The 17,986-nt window shown below is 35.8% G+C and overlaps 1 protein-coding gene across 1 annotated transcript in view; it reads right to left on the bottom strand.

Moving 5' to 3' along the window:
- Positions 1 to 17,986, bottom strand: part of Brd8 (Bromodomain containing 8) — a 575,604-nt gene that overhangs the window by 431,844 nt on the left and 125,774 nt on the right. Inside the window, exon 5 of the mRNA XM_090393081.1 lies at positions 1,127 to 1,246. Coding sequence (XP_090249207.1) covers positions 1,127 to 1,246 — 120 coding nt within the window. The remainder of the gene's footprint in view (positions 1 to 1,126; positions 1,247 to 17,986) is intronic.

Consider the following 17,986-nt stretch of genomic DNA (forward strand, 5'->3'; position numbering starts at 1 on the left):
TTGGTTACTGAAGAATACTTTGACAAGCAGAGATAAGCAAGTTATTGTTCCTTTTTATCAAGCCTTGATAAGACCCCATCTTGACAGGGAGGAGGTACAGAGGATCCAGAGGCGAGTGACCAAGATGATAGCTGGTCTATGGAATGAACTTTACAAGAACAAGTTGAAGAACTGTGGGTTAGGGTTACAGAAATTGGTTGATAGGCAGAAAAAGAATGATATGATTAAGACATTCAAACTACTGAAGGGTTTTTACAAGATTAATTCGGAGGAAATTTTTCAAAACAGGTCTGGTGATGGGAGAACTAGGAGCCATCCATGGAAACTGAGCAAGAGTGTAGTTATCAAGGGTGGTAGAACTAGGATTTTTACTTGGAGAGTGGTGAATGAGTGGAATAAGTTGCCAGAGTTTGTTGTGGGTGCCATGACTGTAAATGAGTTCAAGGCAAAGTATGATAGATACTGTGTGAATGCCGAATAGTTATTCTTGATATGATGTTTAGGGCCTCCCTTGATGAGTTTAAGGACTCCTTGGAGTTGTCTGTAATAATAATAATAATAATAATAAAATTGTCCTGAATCACTTTTTTTTAATTCTTCTATCCTTTGAACTGAGAATTCAGTACAAGGATTGACATTATGTGTCTGCTCTGCTTAGTCCACTTAGAGAGCCAACAGTGTTGAATATTTACTTGAACTTTTGCTTGGAATATAGTTTGATGGATTACTATGTTATTTTCTCATTATGAGTCTATTAAATTTTGTTGGTCTCGATACACAGAAAACAATAAACACTGTTTATTGTACAGTTTAAATAGAATGAAAACCTGCGAGTGATTAATTGTTATTAATTCACAGTTTAATGGTATATGTATGTTTACTAAATGAGTTTATATATAATTACTAAATAATATTTATTTATTGGATATACTTAGCGTAATTTCTGACTTCAACTAGAATAATTAAGGTTTCTTTGTAGTGAGCCGAACATTTGAGTCTAAGATCAGTAATGGCATTTCCTAAGGACAAACCTGATTAGTGTTTAGAGTTAAAAACAAATTAAAAAGGTTAATTACTCTAATTTACAATAATATTTAAAAAACAAAACTACAAATTAATCACTCACGCATGCTTTTGTTGCTGCTCCTGAATCACTTTTTTTAATTCTTCTATCCTTTCAAGTGTGAGTTTACGAACAATTAGATCCCCAGGTGTATCCTTGTCTCCTCGATCCCATCTCTTTCTTCTAATGAAATTAAAAAGACATTGAATATGTCTTCAAAAGAAATGGACATTTTCAGAGAGTAAATCCCAATATCAGGAGAATCATTTTTATGTGTAAAACCAGTTTGCTTCAATGTGAAAATGAAAATTTCAATTAAATGACTACTGAGTTGCTAGCATCAGAAAATGGAAACAGAAGAATGCTGCAAAGCATTTTGTTTGATTTTCATTTTCATTTTTTTTTTCTGTTTGCACTAATTTGCAAACATCAGTATATGCAATGCATTACACTGCATTGCATTCTTGAGTATATATTTTCTAATCTATACACCAAAAGTAACAATTTATTATTCCAATTATGGCAAATGAAAATGCATTGAATGATATTTGTTAGCAACTGATAGCAAGCTGGTACACACCTCCAAAGAGTTGAAGGACTCAACTGAGGAAGGATATACTACTCAACTGCACATAACAGCATCTACTGCCCATCCACCAACATCTCATTGGAGTATTTTGTGTATGTAAATTGCATGTTTTCTTCTTGCTGATATACCTGTATGTGAAATGAAAAACCCTGCTACTCTATATGAAATCAGCCAACTCACCTTCTGCTCAAAGAGTCCATATAAAGATTTTACTTGTCATGATGTAAATTCAGGTCAGTTCCAAATAAAAGTACCATCATTCCTCCAATTGTACTACAGAGACACTTATCTACCAAAAGGCCATCAGCTGCTAATAAATTTTCAGTACAGTGACAAAATTCTTGCCTCAAAAGGAGCACATGAATTCCACTCTCCTTTTCTTGACCTTTGAAAATCAGACTATCAGTATGCTACTAGCAGATATCATAAAATGAGTTTTCATGTGTAACAAAAATAATAAAAATGACAGTATTATTTATTTATGCTTATGGCTACATAAAACTGGTAAGTGCTTTATGTAGCCATAAAAATTGTTCACAAATGTTAACCGTTTGTTAACAATTTCCGGCAACAAATGATGAAAATCTTAGCATATAAAAGTTCATTATATGCAATTATACACAGTATTATTAATTCAAGTGAAAGACTCATGCCAACAAAACTATAATTTTTATGTTTGTAAATCAGACAGAATGTAATGTTTTTGAATTTTCATCTTTAGCTATACAGTAAACCCTTGCCAAACGGGGTTACGTCATTAATACATTGCGCGCATGGCAAAATCGCGTTCCGCAAAGTTAACTTTCTATGGAAAAAAATGTGTTAGGTATAGTTCAAATTAAGAAAGTATGTATGTATAATTTAAACTAACCTAAATATTGTTGTAATTAAAAGGGAAAAATGAAACAAATGTTAATTGAAAGGATTTTGATTACTGCTTAATAAGTAGGTACATGATACAATTCTTTTTTTTAAAAAGCTAGTGATTTTTGCTTGGGACAATGACTGACGCAACTCTTTCAAAGTTTTGCAGTAAGGAGCACAGAATTTTTCGATGCCTTTCATAAAGTGTCCTCTTCTTTCTTCATTTGGGTCAATCTCCATTGCAAAATCAGACAGTTCCTGTGCCTTTTTTAACAATTCGTTTAACTTCTTGTAAGTTAAAGGTGCTTTATCTTCTTCTTCACTATCACTGCTTTCACTGTCAGTTGGTGCTACAAGATCATCCAATTCTTCATTTGTTATTTCTCAATCATCATTCTCGATTAATTCTTTGACTTCTCCTTCTTCCATATCTGAAAATCCTTCGCTGCCAATTGCTTTTGCAATTTGTACGATTTCTTTGACTTCATTTTCAATCGATGGAAATCCTTTAAAATTGTTGACAACTTCTGGCCAGAGCTGATGCCAGCAAGCATTCAATGTTGATGAATTCACTTGTTCCCATGCAAGTTTAATCATTTCTATGCAGTGGCTTATGTTGAATCGCTTCCAAAATGCCATTAGCATGTCGTGCTTTCCTTCGTCTAGTGCTTTATTTGCAGAGGTGTAAACATGTCTGACATAATAGGCTTTGAATGTTTTTATGATCCCTTGATCCATTGGTTGGATTAAGGAAGTGGTGTTAGGTGGGAGGAATAAAACTTCTAAATTTCGATGCAATGTTGTGAGGGCTTCAGCATCATGTCCTGGAGCATTATTGAGAATTAGGAGACCTTTAAAGCACAGGTTTTGCTGTTCTAAGTAATGTTTGACTTCTTTAACGTATGATTTTCAAACCAGTTATTAAACAGGGCTTTTGTTACCCAAGCTTTTCTATTCCCCTTCCACACAACTGGCAATTGCTCAAAATTTTTTCCCTGCAATGCACGAGGCGTTTTAGATTGATACATGAGCAGAGGCTTGCACTTGAAGTCGCTTGATGCATTTCCACAAAAAATCAAAGTGACTCTACCTGTAAAAGCTTTAAAACCTGGGGCAACCTTTTGTGTCTTCTTTGTGATGTAGGTTCGTTGTCCCATTTGCTTATAAAATAGGCCTGTCTCATCTGCATTGAAAACTTATTGTGGAACGTAACCCCTCTCTTCAATGAATTTCAAAAATTGGGGTTTGAATTTCTCTGCTGCTTCTTTATCTGCAGAGCCAGCTTCTCCCTGAAGCTTTACATTATGCAAATTAAAACGACGCTTAAGTTTTCAAGCCAACCTTTGCTTGCTTGAAAGTCTATTTTCTCTGATGATTGGCCATCTTTATTTAAAATGAAAGAAAACAAATCTAAAGCTTTGTTTCGAAGAGCAACACCATCCACAACTGAGCCTTTTTCGTTTACTTGATTGTCAATCCAAGCTATTAATATTTTTTCCATCTTTTCCAATTGCAGAATTCTTCTTGAAACTTGAGCAACCTTTGCCAAAGTATCGCCTGAAGCTTTGACACTAGACCGAATCTTTTCTTCATTCTCCCGTATTGTTCTTATGCTTGATTCATTTATAGCTAGTTCTCTTGCAAGCGATGAAACATGTATACCATTTTTCAACTTATCTAAAATTTCAATTTTCTGAGATAATGTCAAAACTTTGCATCTTTTTGCTGCTTTATCATCTTCATTCTTCCTCTTAGATGTCATATTGAATTTTTTAAATTAAAAGAAATACAAATGAAAAAGGAGAAGAGGATAAACACTGATAAATACGTGATTACAGCTCTGCTAACGTGAGTGAAATGATCGCAACTCGGCCAGGGTCACTCAGCTAGTGGGCAGCGCCAAGCAGGGTTGCCAGCCGACGTTCTGCAGCATACCATGTATGAATGAAATGTTAGCATTGGACAAATTAAATGGAAACAATTAAGATAACGCGTATGTGCAAAATCGCGTTATGCAAATCGGCGCTCGGCAAGGGTTTACTGTATTGCTAGTAAAAGAAGCTTGCATTTTGTTCTCCTACTACACATATGACTACAAAAAAACTTCATGATGAACTGTCTTATATAATCATAAACCACTAAAAATGATACTCACTTCTTAATAAAACTGAAAGGAAGTAAACAATGCCATTAGAGAACCGCAGAGTAGAAATAAGCTTTAACAGATACTTAAAGCATCTCAACAATAAGTGTTGAAATGCTTTAAATATCTTCTGTTGAGTTCCCTCTAATTGTTCTTACTAGGGCTATATGATGTAAACTGTTGCCACATAGTATTTACAAATTTCTTTAAAAAAATAAATAATTTTATTTATTTTTTTTTTTATATGGCTCCCACTCATAGTATATTGGTATAACACTGCATGAAAAGCATTGATGATGGTTTCAAGAGTGGATGTGTGAGTGCACAAGTAAGGATGTAGGGGGGTGATATTTAGGAATGGAGAGAGGTGTAGTATTAGAGATGGTAGGCAGGAACGGATATGGGAGAGTGTAGAGGAGTCATGTCTGAGAAATGGGATTAGTGGGACTTGTTACAGAAACAGAAATAAGCTAGTGTGTACGAGGGTGGTCTGAAAAATTCTTGGCCTAACAATGAAAAAACAAATTTATAATTTCAAAATTATTTTTATTTTTCAACATAAACTCCCTTAAGACTAATACACTTATTCCAGCGATGCTCCAACGCCATTATCCCGTCCCCGTAGTAGTGGATCTCAGTAAGATCTGCAAAATACCCCTATACAGCTGTAATCAACTCTTGATTTGAAGAAAAACACTGCCCAGTGAGGAAGAGTTTTAGTTTTGGGAAGAGATAGAAGTCAGAGGGAGCCAAATCTGGGGAAGAGGGTGGATGTTCCAACAATTCATAGTGCAGATCCCTTAATGTTCCCATTGCCAAAACACCTTTGTGGGCAGGTGCATTGTCCTGATGAAAGATAATTTTTTTCTTCAGAAAACCGGGTCTTTTCTCACGAATTTTTTTCTCGAGTCTGGTTGAAAGATCGGAAAAATATTCCCCGATTGTTGTTTTACTCTTTTCAAGATAATTAGTAAACAATACGTCTTTAGCATCCCAAAACAATGATGCCATGACTTTTTCCGCTGATGGAACCAACTTTGTCTTCTTTGGGCTGAATAACTGGCTTCAGTCCACTGTTTTGACTGCTGTTTGGATTCTGGTGTGTAATGGTGTTCAGAGATTTTCATACAAGCGCGTTTTCAATCTGCTGTGAGCAAGCGCAGCACCCATCTTGTGCAAAGATTTTTCATTTGCAATTGTTCACAGAACATATTCTACACATTCTTTTGAAATGCCTATAGTCTCAGCAATTTCACGCACTGTGACAAGTCATCCAATACCATATCGTGCACATCATCAATGATTTCTGGTGTTGTTACACTTTTTGGTCTCCTTCACATGGATCATTTAAGGCTGGTACGGCCACATTTAAACTCGGCAGCCCATTTCTTAGTTGTCGAAAACAAAGGAGAAGAGTGCCCATAAACTTTTATGAACTTCAAATGAATTTCTTTTGGCATTATATCTTCTTTTACAAAGAATTTTATAACTGCATGATACTCAATTTTATCCATTTCAAAGGATACAAACAACACTTTTGCTTCAGACAGCTGTATAAAACAAGCTACTTGATAGAATTTCTTGTAATTTCACATGGATGCTTATGACAGATGAACCAACTTAGAAAAAGAAAAAAATTTTTTGCCGATAGTGTTGCCATCTATGGTCACGGCCAAGAACTTTTCGGACCACCTTCGTATGTGTACAATCGCTAGAAACAAGGAGAATGAAAACCTGTAGCACTGATAGAGTTCATTTACCCAAAATTGTTGGTATAAGTGAGACATAGTTGAACGAGGATGACATTCTGACAGGAATAGAGATGGAGGGATATGTAGTTTTTCATGAAGACAGACAAGGCAGAAAGAGAGGGGAAGTAGTGCTGATGATGGTAGAGGAGCTGTGCTCATCTAAGATGGAGATGAAAGCAAATTAGTGAGAGTGGTTTTTTAAGCAGTATAGTATGAAGGGCAGGTGGACAAGATAATGAATTCCTTGAGTTTTTAAGAGATAACTACCTTAAGCAGTACATAACAGAGGCCACAATTGGATCGAGAATCTTGGATTTGATTATCTCATCAGACGACAGCATTGTAAATGAAATACCACATCATTCTCCAGTTGGTGAAAGCAACCATGAAGTGATCACTTGGGCAGTGGCTAGCCATATCAGAAATTTTACGAGAAAGACTTATCTGTGGAACTATAAATCAGGTGATTATGGCAAACTTAGGAGGCAACTTGCAGCAATATCATGGAATGAGGAATTGCATCAGAAGGAAATCAATGCTGCTTGGTCTCTACTCAGGAATTATCTGGTAGAGGCAATGGGCGAGTGTATTCCAAAGGTCAGGAGATTATTATTATTATTAGACACCTCCAGGGAGTCTGGAAACTCATCGAGAGAGGGCACCTGCTCTACAGCGCTGTCTCCACCACTAAATCCAACAACGCCATCTATCACCGACCACCACCACCACCACCACCACGTTTTCTCACAGACAATCACAAATATCCATGCCTACAGCAGGAATCGAACCCACAGCCTTTTGGTTGGAGAGCGGATACACTAATCACTCGGCCAGTCAGATGAAATAAGAGATGAAATAAGGTAATTGTAAAATGGATGACTGAAGAGGTGAAGCATGCAATCTGGAAGAAAAGGGCACTGTGCAGGTGGCACAAAATGAGTGGAGATAATCAGTTACATGAGGAGTACAAAAAGCAAGCAACGAAGGTGACTCACTTAGTAAGGGTAGCAAAAATGCAGGATGCTAAAAAAGGGAGTTTTTTCGATATGTGGGCAGTAGAAGGAAGAATGATGTTGGTCACCGATAATGGGAGAATAATAAACACTGAGGAGGATATAATAGAGGTGTTAAATGAGCAGTTCATTAAAGCATTCCATCTTTGTGATTGTAACATAATGCAGAACTTGAGAGCAGTGGGAATGGGAGAGAAACCACTGATGGTGAGTGAGCAGGAGGTATATGAGAAATTGAGTAAACTTGATGTCAACAAGGCCACTGGACTTGATAGTATATCACCACGTGCCTTGAGGGAATGTTCCAGGGAGCTAACACCTTTAATGTACATTTTCAAAATGAGTCTTAAATTAACCCAATTCCCAAAGGAATGGAAAGATGGCAAAATTGTTTTGCATCATAAAGGAGGTGATAAGACTAAGGCTTCAAATTATAGGCCAATCTGTTTGTCTGGAGTTGTGGTCAAGGTGTTAGAGAGCTGGTGAGGACAAGATTTCAGAACTGGGTGGACACCAGTAGAATTTTTTTAATGGACAGTATTAGTTTGCTAAAGGAAGATTATGTTTTAGTAATCTGCTTGCTTATAACAAGGTGACAAATATATTGGACAAGGGGAGATGCATATATATTTAGATTTTCCAAAGGCTTTCGATATATTACCACATGACAAACTAGTAGTTAAATTGGAACAGATGGGGTTGGATAGTAAATTAGTGCACTGGATTGGAGATTGGCTGTCTGATAGGTATCAACAGGTTGTGTATGTGAGAGTGATATCCCAGAAGAGAAAAGTCACTAGTGGTGCCCCAGGGGTCTGATTTGGGACTACTGTTGTTTAATTTGTATGTAAATGACATTGAAAAGGGCTTAAATGGTGATATATGGTTGTTTGCAGATGATGCAAAGTTGGGGAGAGTTATGAGAAGTAGAGCAGATATAGCTTTGCAAGAGGATCTAAATAGACTGTATGAATGAGCAAGTGTGTGGAGATATCAGTTTAATGTTGCAAAGTGTAAGGTTTTAAAATTTAGGAAGCAAAGATGGGATGCAGACTATAGGATTGGTGGGAATATGTTGGAGGAGATGAAGGATTGGGGGGGGTGGATAGACACTTGAAATTTCGTGAATATTTGGCTGAAATTGTAAGGATGACAGTGGATTATGGGAATGATGCAGAGAACACTGACATGTAGAAATAAGGATGTTTTGATTCCACTGTACAAGACTGATCAGGTCATACAGACTTGATCGCCAGGTTTTCAAAAGAAAGATGAGATGTTGGAGTGAGTCCAGAGACGATTGAATAAGTTGGTTTCTGGTCTCTGAAATGTGGAATATGAGGAGAGATTGAGAGAATGCAAATTACAGAGCCTAGTGGATAGAAGGAAAAGGGGAAGACATGATCAAGAGTTTATAAGTTGGTAAGGGGTAAATACTAGATTAATGTGGATGAGGTTTTTCATAGAATATCAGGAGACAGGGAGAAAACGAGTAGCCATCCTGGAAATTGTAAAAGGTGAGTATGAACAAGGGGGTGAGGAGTAGATTTTTTGCATGGAGAGTGGTGGATGATTAGAATGCATTGCCTGAGAGTGTGGTGAGTGCAGGGACAGTGAATTCATTTAAGTCAAGGTGCAATGAGCTGTGTATGGGAGAATGGGACCTCCCACAATGAGTTTCTTGACTCCATAGAGGTATGTTGATAATGATAATAATATTCATAAAATGGGCAGGCTAAGCATTTTTTTCTATTTTTTTTCTTTATAGATTTCATTTTTATTTATTTTATTTATTATTTATTTTTTTTTTTACTTATTTTTTACACAGTGTGAAAATCCTGCTCTAAATACCAAACTTGGAACTTTTTCAATCCACCTCAGGCTTCCAATAAGTGGGGTGGTGGTCTCACACCAGGTGATGAAATCCATCTCCCACATAAAGACAATCACGAGCATCCATGCCCACAGTGAGATTCGAACCTGCAGCTTGTTGTTGGAAAGTGGATATGCTAACCACTCAGAAAACCAAGCTGGCAAGTGTTAAGCCAAAAAGTGTTAAGGTTTTTCTACAATGCCCAAGCCTTAACCTCAGCAATGGACTATTCATACCAAAAATCTCAGAAACTGCTATTGGCAAATGTATTTCAGAATTATTATATTTTATTATTTTTTTGTAAGGATCCTAATAGTGCAATAGTTGACAACCTGGCATTCTTGTGACTGCACAATTAGAAGATAACCATTGTTTATGGCACACCGTTTCAGTTTGTACTTGAAATTTTTCATTGTTTATGTTATACTAAATATGATTTTTGATATTCAAACTAAAATATTTGTCATTTAACAACTTCATGAAAGGCATTGGACCAACTATCATTATGTACTTGCCCGTGGAAAAGGATGAGACAAATCAACTAGTCCTTCCAGTTTGTGTATCTGGCAGGCACACAACAAATCATTATATGTGCTTTCCATAGAAACCAAAGATATACAGAAAGTAAAAGACTTTTTTGCTTTCAGGTATATAAGTAACCAATAATTAAGAGAGATTCTAGATTTGTTTTTATTTTTAAATTTCTAAAAATGTAGGTAATTATATTTCAATATACATTAATCAAATATGAACCATTTGTATATCAGACACATCTGAAGGTAAAAATAGGCAAAAATACAAATAATATCAATTTATGGATTTATTTGTAAATGACTAGGCATTTAACATGAACATGCATGGTAGACATAATACAAGTTTTTAAATGACCATTTCACACATGTAAAGGAAACTAGAATTTATTAAATAATCCTATATATTTCACTCAATATATAATGAGCATCAGTCAAGGAGAAAGCAAAAGAACTAGTTGCAACAATTAAATTATGAACATAAGAATGAATCATGCATCAAGTGCATACCTCCATGTGTTTTGTTCACAGTTGTACAAGCAGGAGGAAATATCATTAAAGTTTCAGATTAGGAAAGATTAGGGTGGTGCCGTAAGGCTCCACACGATTCAAGAAATAGACGAAATTTAAACCTATTGTAATGCAACATCTCTGTATCTAGTGTCAATGGCATGAAAAGCAGTCTTATACCATCTGCTTTAGCTGATCACTTTCTGGAGCACTTAAAAGACCAATTGCTATCACCATTTCTCCTCACACTTGTATTTGGCTACACTTTGTTGATGATGGTGTCTTGGCAATCTGGTCTCACTCGAAAACAGAACTACTTCACTTTGTGGACAAAATTAACTCCTTATACACACAAATTAAGTTTATATTGAGCATGAATCTAACAAAAGATTTCCCTTTCTGGATAATCTAGAACTCTGCTGGTAATAATGAATTTTCTGTGTAAAGAAAGCCATCCTTTACAAGCAGAAATATCCACATAGCTTCACATCATCATCCTTCACAAAAAAACAGTTATTATAAACTGTTTTTGTGAAGGATGTGCACAACAAACTTAATGCAACAAGCATGCACAATTTGTTTTCCTCTCTTCAATTAGAAGAATTAAATAAAATAAAACTCATTTTATCATTCAATGAATATAATGAAATCACAATAGAGAAAATAATTGATAATTATCATCCCTCTGCCAGACTGCAATTTGATGTTAAATGGATCTACAAATCCACCCTTCAAGGGACTTCTGAACAAACAGAAAGGACTTTGCAGAGATAATCTGTATACCACCTTCAAACCAGCCTGTAAGTTATCTTCTTTCTTATCATCTATTAATGATGAATTATCACCTCTGTCCTTGTCTGGTATTTATCAAATACAATGTTTTTGTTATCTTTGTTACTTTGGACAGCCTGGCCATTCTACTGAAATAAGAATCCCAGAACATCAAGATTATATAAGATTTCGAATCAGAAGGTTCTGGCCTTGTCTCTCATGCCATCAAAACTAGACACAGAGTTGAATGGAAGCAAAAAAAAAAGACATTGCACTACAACACATTCAAATTTCGTTGTCTATTTCTTGAATTGTGTAAAGAAGCCCTATGCACACTGTCATAATCTTAATCAAACAGACTGTATGCCTAAGTTTTGGGGGTGATTGTCATTGACTGTCTATAATTTTTAATTGCGTAACTATATGCATTTCCCTGGAACTTTACTAGCATTTCCCCCTAATCGTACAGCTGCGACAATACATGGAATTATGCAGATGCTATATGACTCATACTTATGTACATAATTTAAATGTTGTAGCCAATTCTTCACTTTCTCCCTGAATGATGCTCATGACAGACTGAGCAAAATATATAGGATTATTTAATAAATTCTAGTTTCCTTAACATGTGTGAAATCGTTATTTTAAAAATTGTATTATTTAATTGACATGTAATTTATTGTGCAATAAATTACATGTCATCCAATAAACTCTAGTTAAGCATGTACATGAATCTGCATTTCCAAACCTGGTATGTGTCAGAAACTTCACACTGAAATATATGAGATATGTCATGTTACATGATTTTTAATTTTCTTCCATAAATGGTAAAAATAAATAAAAAATAAAAAAAGGGGAGGATTTTGGCATCTGCCACCATTTTATAGCCAAATGAATTCAAGAAACATAGAAGAAAAATTCTCTGGTAAAATTATCGAATTTCACCACAGAGTTTATGAGAATAAACTTTTGGCATACAAACTGTCCAAATTTAAATAGAAGTGATGGACTAAAATTATCCCTTTTATGAGAAGTAGTTCTTCATAAGTTTTGGATTTTTTTTTAAATTAATGCTAAAGTTATTTAATTAGAACCTTAATGTACTCAGACCATGTCATTCTATATCATGTGCTTCATGTGCTATCATGTGTTCATGCATTTTCATTGTTGAATCTACCATCTGTTCTAGTTATTTAATCTGAAAGTCATGCTGAAGATGCCCTCGATACTTGGGCAAAAATTCTATGCTAATAAAAATTAAGTAAGTAAAATCCATGTTATGTTTAATTAGTTATATCTTACATTCCAACTAAAGTCAATTTAAAATCATTTATAGTTTTAGTATAAAAAAGAAATTTGGGAAATGATGATCTAGATTTTGAATGGAGCATGACAAGGCATTCCTTACGGTTTGTAAGACTTTTGGAGGAGCTCCAAAAGTCTTACAAACCGTAAGGAATGCCTTGTCATGCTATACAGAAATTTACTGGGTTCAGAAGAAATTATATATAATTTTTGTTGTTGTTGTTTTATATTACTAGGTTTTAAACAATAATCCTTTAACCTTTTCACTTCTGCATAGTAAAATAAATGTTTCATTTCATTTGCATTTTTGAAAATTATGGAGACCACTACCATGTTTGAATAAAAACTTTAGTTTAATATAACTAAAATCTACATTCGACTTTTCAACCTTTATGTCAAGGTCATCTTCTGGAGCATAAAACTATACACAGGAAACAAGCTACACTAGAATCAAACTGATTTGTTAAAGACACTGACCAACTGCTACAACAATTCAACAATTGTTGGCCTGATCTCTGGTGAAAAAAAAAAAAAAAAAAAAAATTATACATCAATGCTAGCGTCCTATTATTAGTGTTATCTGTTGGTTGTAGAAATACATTGGGTGCAACAACAAGTATCTATCTATATACATATATTAACATCATGATTATACTTGTACATTCCAGCCAGTTGGTATGGAATGGTTTCTAATACTAGCTGAGGATTGGCTAGAGTCCTGACTTATGCTGGATCTTATATATTAGGTAGGCTGAATGTGTGCCATCCAGATCCTTGGAATTTTCATGCCATCTTTGTTGTTGATATTTGGGTGGTTTATCAGGATTTCGCAGGCTTCCTTAAATTTCATTTCATAAGGTTTTTGGGTGGTGTAAAGTGCGGGTGCTTTTCCAGTTGATTTGGTGTAAGGTGTTGAGCGCGTGGTCTGAGAGGCCTGCTTCACCATAATGGTTATATTTAATGTGTGTAATGTGTTCTTTCTTGCATATAGGGATTGTCCGTCCTGTTTCACCAATGTACAGTAAGTTACAGGTGCAGCGGATGCAATAGACTCCAGGATGTGCTAATGGGAGGAGAGGATCCTTAGAGGAGTTGAATATGGTTTTAAGTTTAGTGGGTGGTTTAAAGGTGGCATTAAGGTTATAATGTTGTAGGATTCTGTTGATTTTTTCTGATAACCCTTTTAATGCATGGGATGGCCATGGTTTTACTGTAATCTAGATTCGTTTTTGTTGTTTTTATGGAGTATATTATTAACGGTATTTTTGTTATAGCCATTATTTATGAATGTGTCATTGATGATTTTTAGTTCTTGTTTCAGGGCTTGCTGGTTAGAGCAAATTGTTGTAGCTCTGTTTTTAAGTGTGTTAATGACTCCATATTTTTGTGGTGGGTGGTGGTATGAATTAGCATGTATGTATTGGCCAGTGTATTATTAATAAAATGCTCTATAAAACAACAACAAAAACGAATCTAGATTACAGTAAAACCATAGCCACCTTTAAACCACCCACTAAACTTAAAACCATATTCAACTCTAAGGATCCTCCCCTCCCATTAATATTAAGAATGTTGGATGTTTCAGGCGCACACTTAGTTTGCTTACACTTGGATAAAGGATTAGAATGAGAATGAAGATGAGTTGTTAAAAAAGATACAAGACATAAAAGATACCAAGTATATAATTTCTTGGTATCTTTAATAATGAATTCTAAAAGAATATTTTCACTAAGCAAGGAATGATTAGAACATGTATGATAGTTTAATCGAGCAGCATATGAAAGAAGCAACTCGAGAACAAAGAATGTTAGATTCATTTGTGTTTAGGCTAAAGTGCTGGAGGAAATTCATGTTAAAGGCTTAATAGAGTAAAACAGCACTGAGATAGGATCAAGAATATTATTTAATTTTAACAATATTTTCTCATTCACTGAGACATTGTCAAGGAGTGCAATATGTGATTTGTGACACACACACACACACACATAAAGGCAACATAAAACTAAGAGGAACACGTCAACAAAAGATGAGACTCCTACCTAGGTGGGATGCCCTCTGTGGGCATCTATAGGAGTCCTAGGATGTAAACTGGAATCTAAAAGTATTAGTGTTTCCAATATTTTGGGAAGTTTAATGCAACCAAAGTTATTGAGATTAGGCTGATTTCTGAGAGCAGCTGCAGATTCCAAAAATAGTTCTCTTCTAAATTTACAGTGATGGAGCATGTTGGGTCTTTTTCCAACTGATGCAATGAGCCTATCTAAAGCATGGTCCATAAGGCCCAATTGACCAGTCATGGTTGCACATGTATTTTTTGCATTGTTGGCTGATCTTCCTGTCAATCCATAATAGGCCAACTTGTACTTTATATACTCCAGGCATAGAGGGATGAGAGAGCTGATCTTTAGTAGAACATGTGAGGGTAGCAAGCTTTTGGTGAGGCTTAAAAGCTGTAGAGATTGTATTTCTTCAAAACTCTGGCAATTTTTTCTCAAGTGCCTGGGACACAGGGGGGATGACGATAGAATTACAAAATTCTTTCTGAAGAGGAATGCAAGGATTGGGGGGAAGAACTGATTTTTTTTTATACTGGGGAAACTGTAGTCAATAGATAAGAAGGCGTATGTGATTAAGTTCTACTGTGAGAGAGAGAGAGAGAGAGAGAGGACTCGCTGGAAAAATTATTATAGACTTTATTGGTTAGTGTTTTAATGATACCATATGTTGAGAGAGAGGGTGATGGGAAAGTTTGTGAATGTATTTGTCTGTCTGTCTGTCTGTGTGGGAGCTTCCTGTATACTGAAAAGAACAGGTTACCAAGTGTCCAGAAATGCTAAACTATTATTAGTTTCTTTTTCCATGGTAAACTGGATTCTACTATAAAGACTATTGAGGTGAGTGAGGAAAGAGTCCAATGCCTCCATGTTTTTCACTTAGTTTTTGTTTGCTTTTTGTGTGTGTGTGTTATAAGTCGCATATTGTATTCCTTGATGATGTCTCAATGACTGAGGCAAAATACTGGAAGAATTAAATAATATTTTTAATCCTTTATCAGTACTGTTTCACTCCATTAAGCCTCTAACATGAGTTTCTCCAAGCATTTAAGCCTTAACATGAAGATCGTGATTATTCATGGTAAAGATATAGTGCACAAAGCAAAACATTATGATAACTTGAAAGAAAAGTCAATTATTATCTAGAGGAATAAACAGGCTGGCCTTCATCAAAAGATGTCAGGATACAAATATGTTATCAAATTGCATGAATTTAAAGTCAGGTTCAAATCTAAAAAGGCCCCCCATATATACAATCATAAATACAGTTTTGCTATACTACAGGAACAGATTACTGCTACACATAATCATCCTCGCTGCTACCATGCAGCCATCAGCTCACTGCAATCGGAGCTCTCAGCTATTATGAACACTCAACTATGTACCATTATCTTTGATATTTCAGAAGCCTCTTCTCAAGAGAATTCTTAAAAATAAAAAATAAACACATTAAAAAAAAAAAAAACAATAACAGACTTCTGGATTCTAAACCCGTTCCTCTAGTTCAACCTTTTCATACAGTAGTTAACATGTCCTCAAAAAGGCTTAGTGATGCTGCCATCAGTGCTCTTAATCTCAGCCATAATTTTGTCATCTCCAAAGCAAGAACTAGTACTTATGTTCAACATCAAATGCGGTATCCATAATTTAACTCCAGAAACAGCTAACAAACAGCAGGCTTGACATCACCAGCATCATTTCTTGATAAGAAATCTATCATCTTCCCAACTCAGTGCCCTCAAGAAACTATGCAAAAGATAGCAATATGATTTACTAGAGCTGATAAGGAGTGCTACTGTTATTCTTAATGCCAGTGAATACAGCAGAAAAATGGACATCATTCAGAGACCATTCCACCAACAGACCTTTACATTATGATCCCACCAAATCTCTATCAAAAATCTGAAAAGTCTGCTCAAAGAAAGTTTCTTACTGGCCTCCTGTTATCACAAAAAAAAGCCTCAAAAAACATCGAGTTCTCTTTGCTCCTGGATATACAGATTACCATAACCCCAATCCTCCCCCCCCCCTCCCGCCACCAAGACCTTATAGCAGATGCTACAGATTCCCCATGCTATAAATTAGATGAACAATTATTTATGTTTAGCTAATTATTCATTTGGCATCATGTGCCTGGAAAAATTACTTCTCGGTATGAGACCTAATGCAAAGAGTCAGGGGGAACTAAATCATCAAGAGGGGAAAATGGGAAAAATCTCATCTCTCATCTTCCTTTTACCTCTTTTACCTTGCAGTGTCTAGGGTTTTTTTTTTATTAATCATCGGACCTCAAACTGTTCACAGGATAAGGTGGTCAGCCCGAAACCCCAGTGCATCCTATGTCCTGTAGTGTTGAGTTCTCAAGGCCGGTTTGCCTGCTTTGCAGAATGAAAAACCCCAGGATAAACTGGGAAAAAAACCCACTGTCCATGCCCAAGACTGGCTAATTTGGCTATGGCTGAGGAAGATCTTTCAGCTCTTCACGTCACCGACAGGAATTGAACCTAGGACACTCCTTTCCCAGGCATATGGTTGCGAAGCACACAGCCACTAAGCTAACCAGGTGGACCGATGGGGAAAAATGTGTCTGAAAATCCGGCTATGGTATGCAAACGTGATAAAGATATAAATGTCTTCGAACATGGTTATGTATATGGTGAAGGAGTAGAAAAATATGCTTTGAGTTCGGAACTTTTAAGCATCTAGGGAGAGAAAAAAGAAAGTTCTACAACAAGGCCAAATAGATTGCATATCTAATTATAACAACAGGCTAGGTGGTAATTTATTATGTTTATAGACAAATTTCAGGAGCATCAGAAACAAAGGGGTTTGAGTTTGTTGCTTAATCTGAATATGATCTGGCCTAAGATTGTTGGCATTAGTGACACCTGGCTATCAGAATCAGATATGGTAAGTGGGATTGAGTGTAATGAGAATACTATTTTTAGGAATGACAGAAGAGATAGGAGAGGAGGAGTACTACTAATGATATCCGATGGCTTAAATCCAGTTAGGGTACACCTGTGAGCAAAAGAAATTTTAATGAATGAATTATTTAAACTTATAAACAAAACACACAAATTTCGTCGTTTCATTGAGAATGAACACTTGCTTAGGCAAATAACCATGTTCCTGAATTACACTTTGAAATTTTGCTGAAAAGTTCTCAGCAGCAACAACATCAGCTTCCGCAGCCTCACCAGTCAGCTTGAGATTATGGAATCCATGTCGCACCTTGAAATGTTCAAACCACCCAGCACTTGCAGAAAAAAATTGCACTTTAGGATTAGGATCTATAGCATTCAAACCATCAAACAAACTTTTTGCTTTAGCCCGAATAATCAAGGTGGATAACGGAACAGCACATTGATTTTTCATGTTCAATCCATTGGGCCAACATCCTTTCCAATTTCTCCATAATTGGTGCCCTTATGTGTGCTATCTTAGATGTCGACATTCTCGTCACACTTTTACAACTTTCTTTTATTTTCTCTGCTTGATTTCTTATTTCTCTTAAAGT

This window comes from Typopeltis vanoorti, chromosome 5 (genome assembly GCF_054136105.1).
Source record: "Typopeltis vanoorti isolate ZY-2024b chromosome 5, IOZ_Tvanoo_1.0, whole genome shotgun sequence".
Taxonomy (NCBI): domain Eukaryota; kingdom Metazoa; phylum Arthropoda; class Arachnida; order Uropygi; family Thelyphonidae; genus Typopeltis; species Typopeltis vanoorti.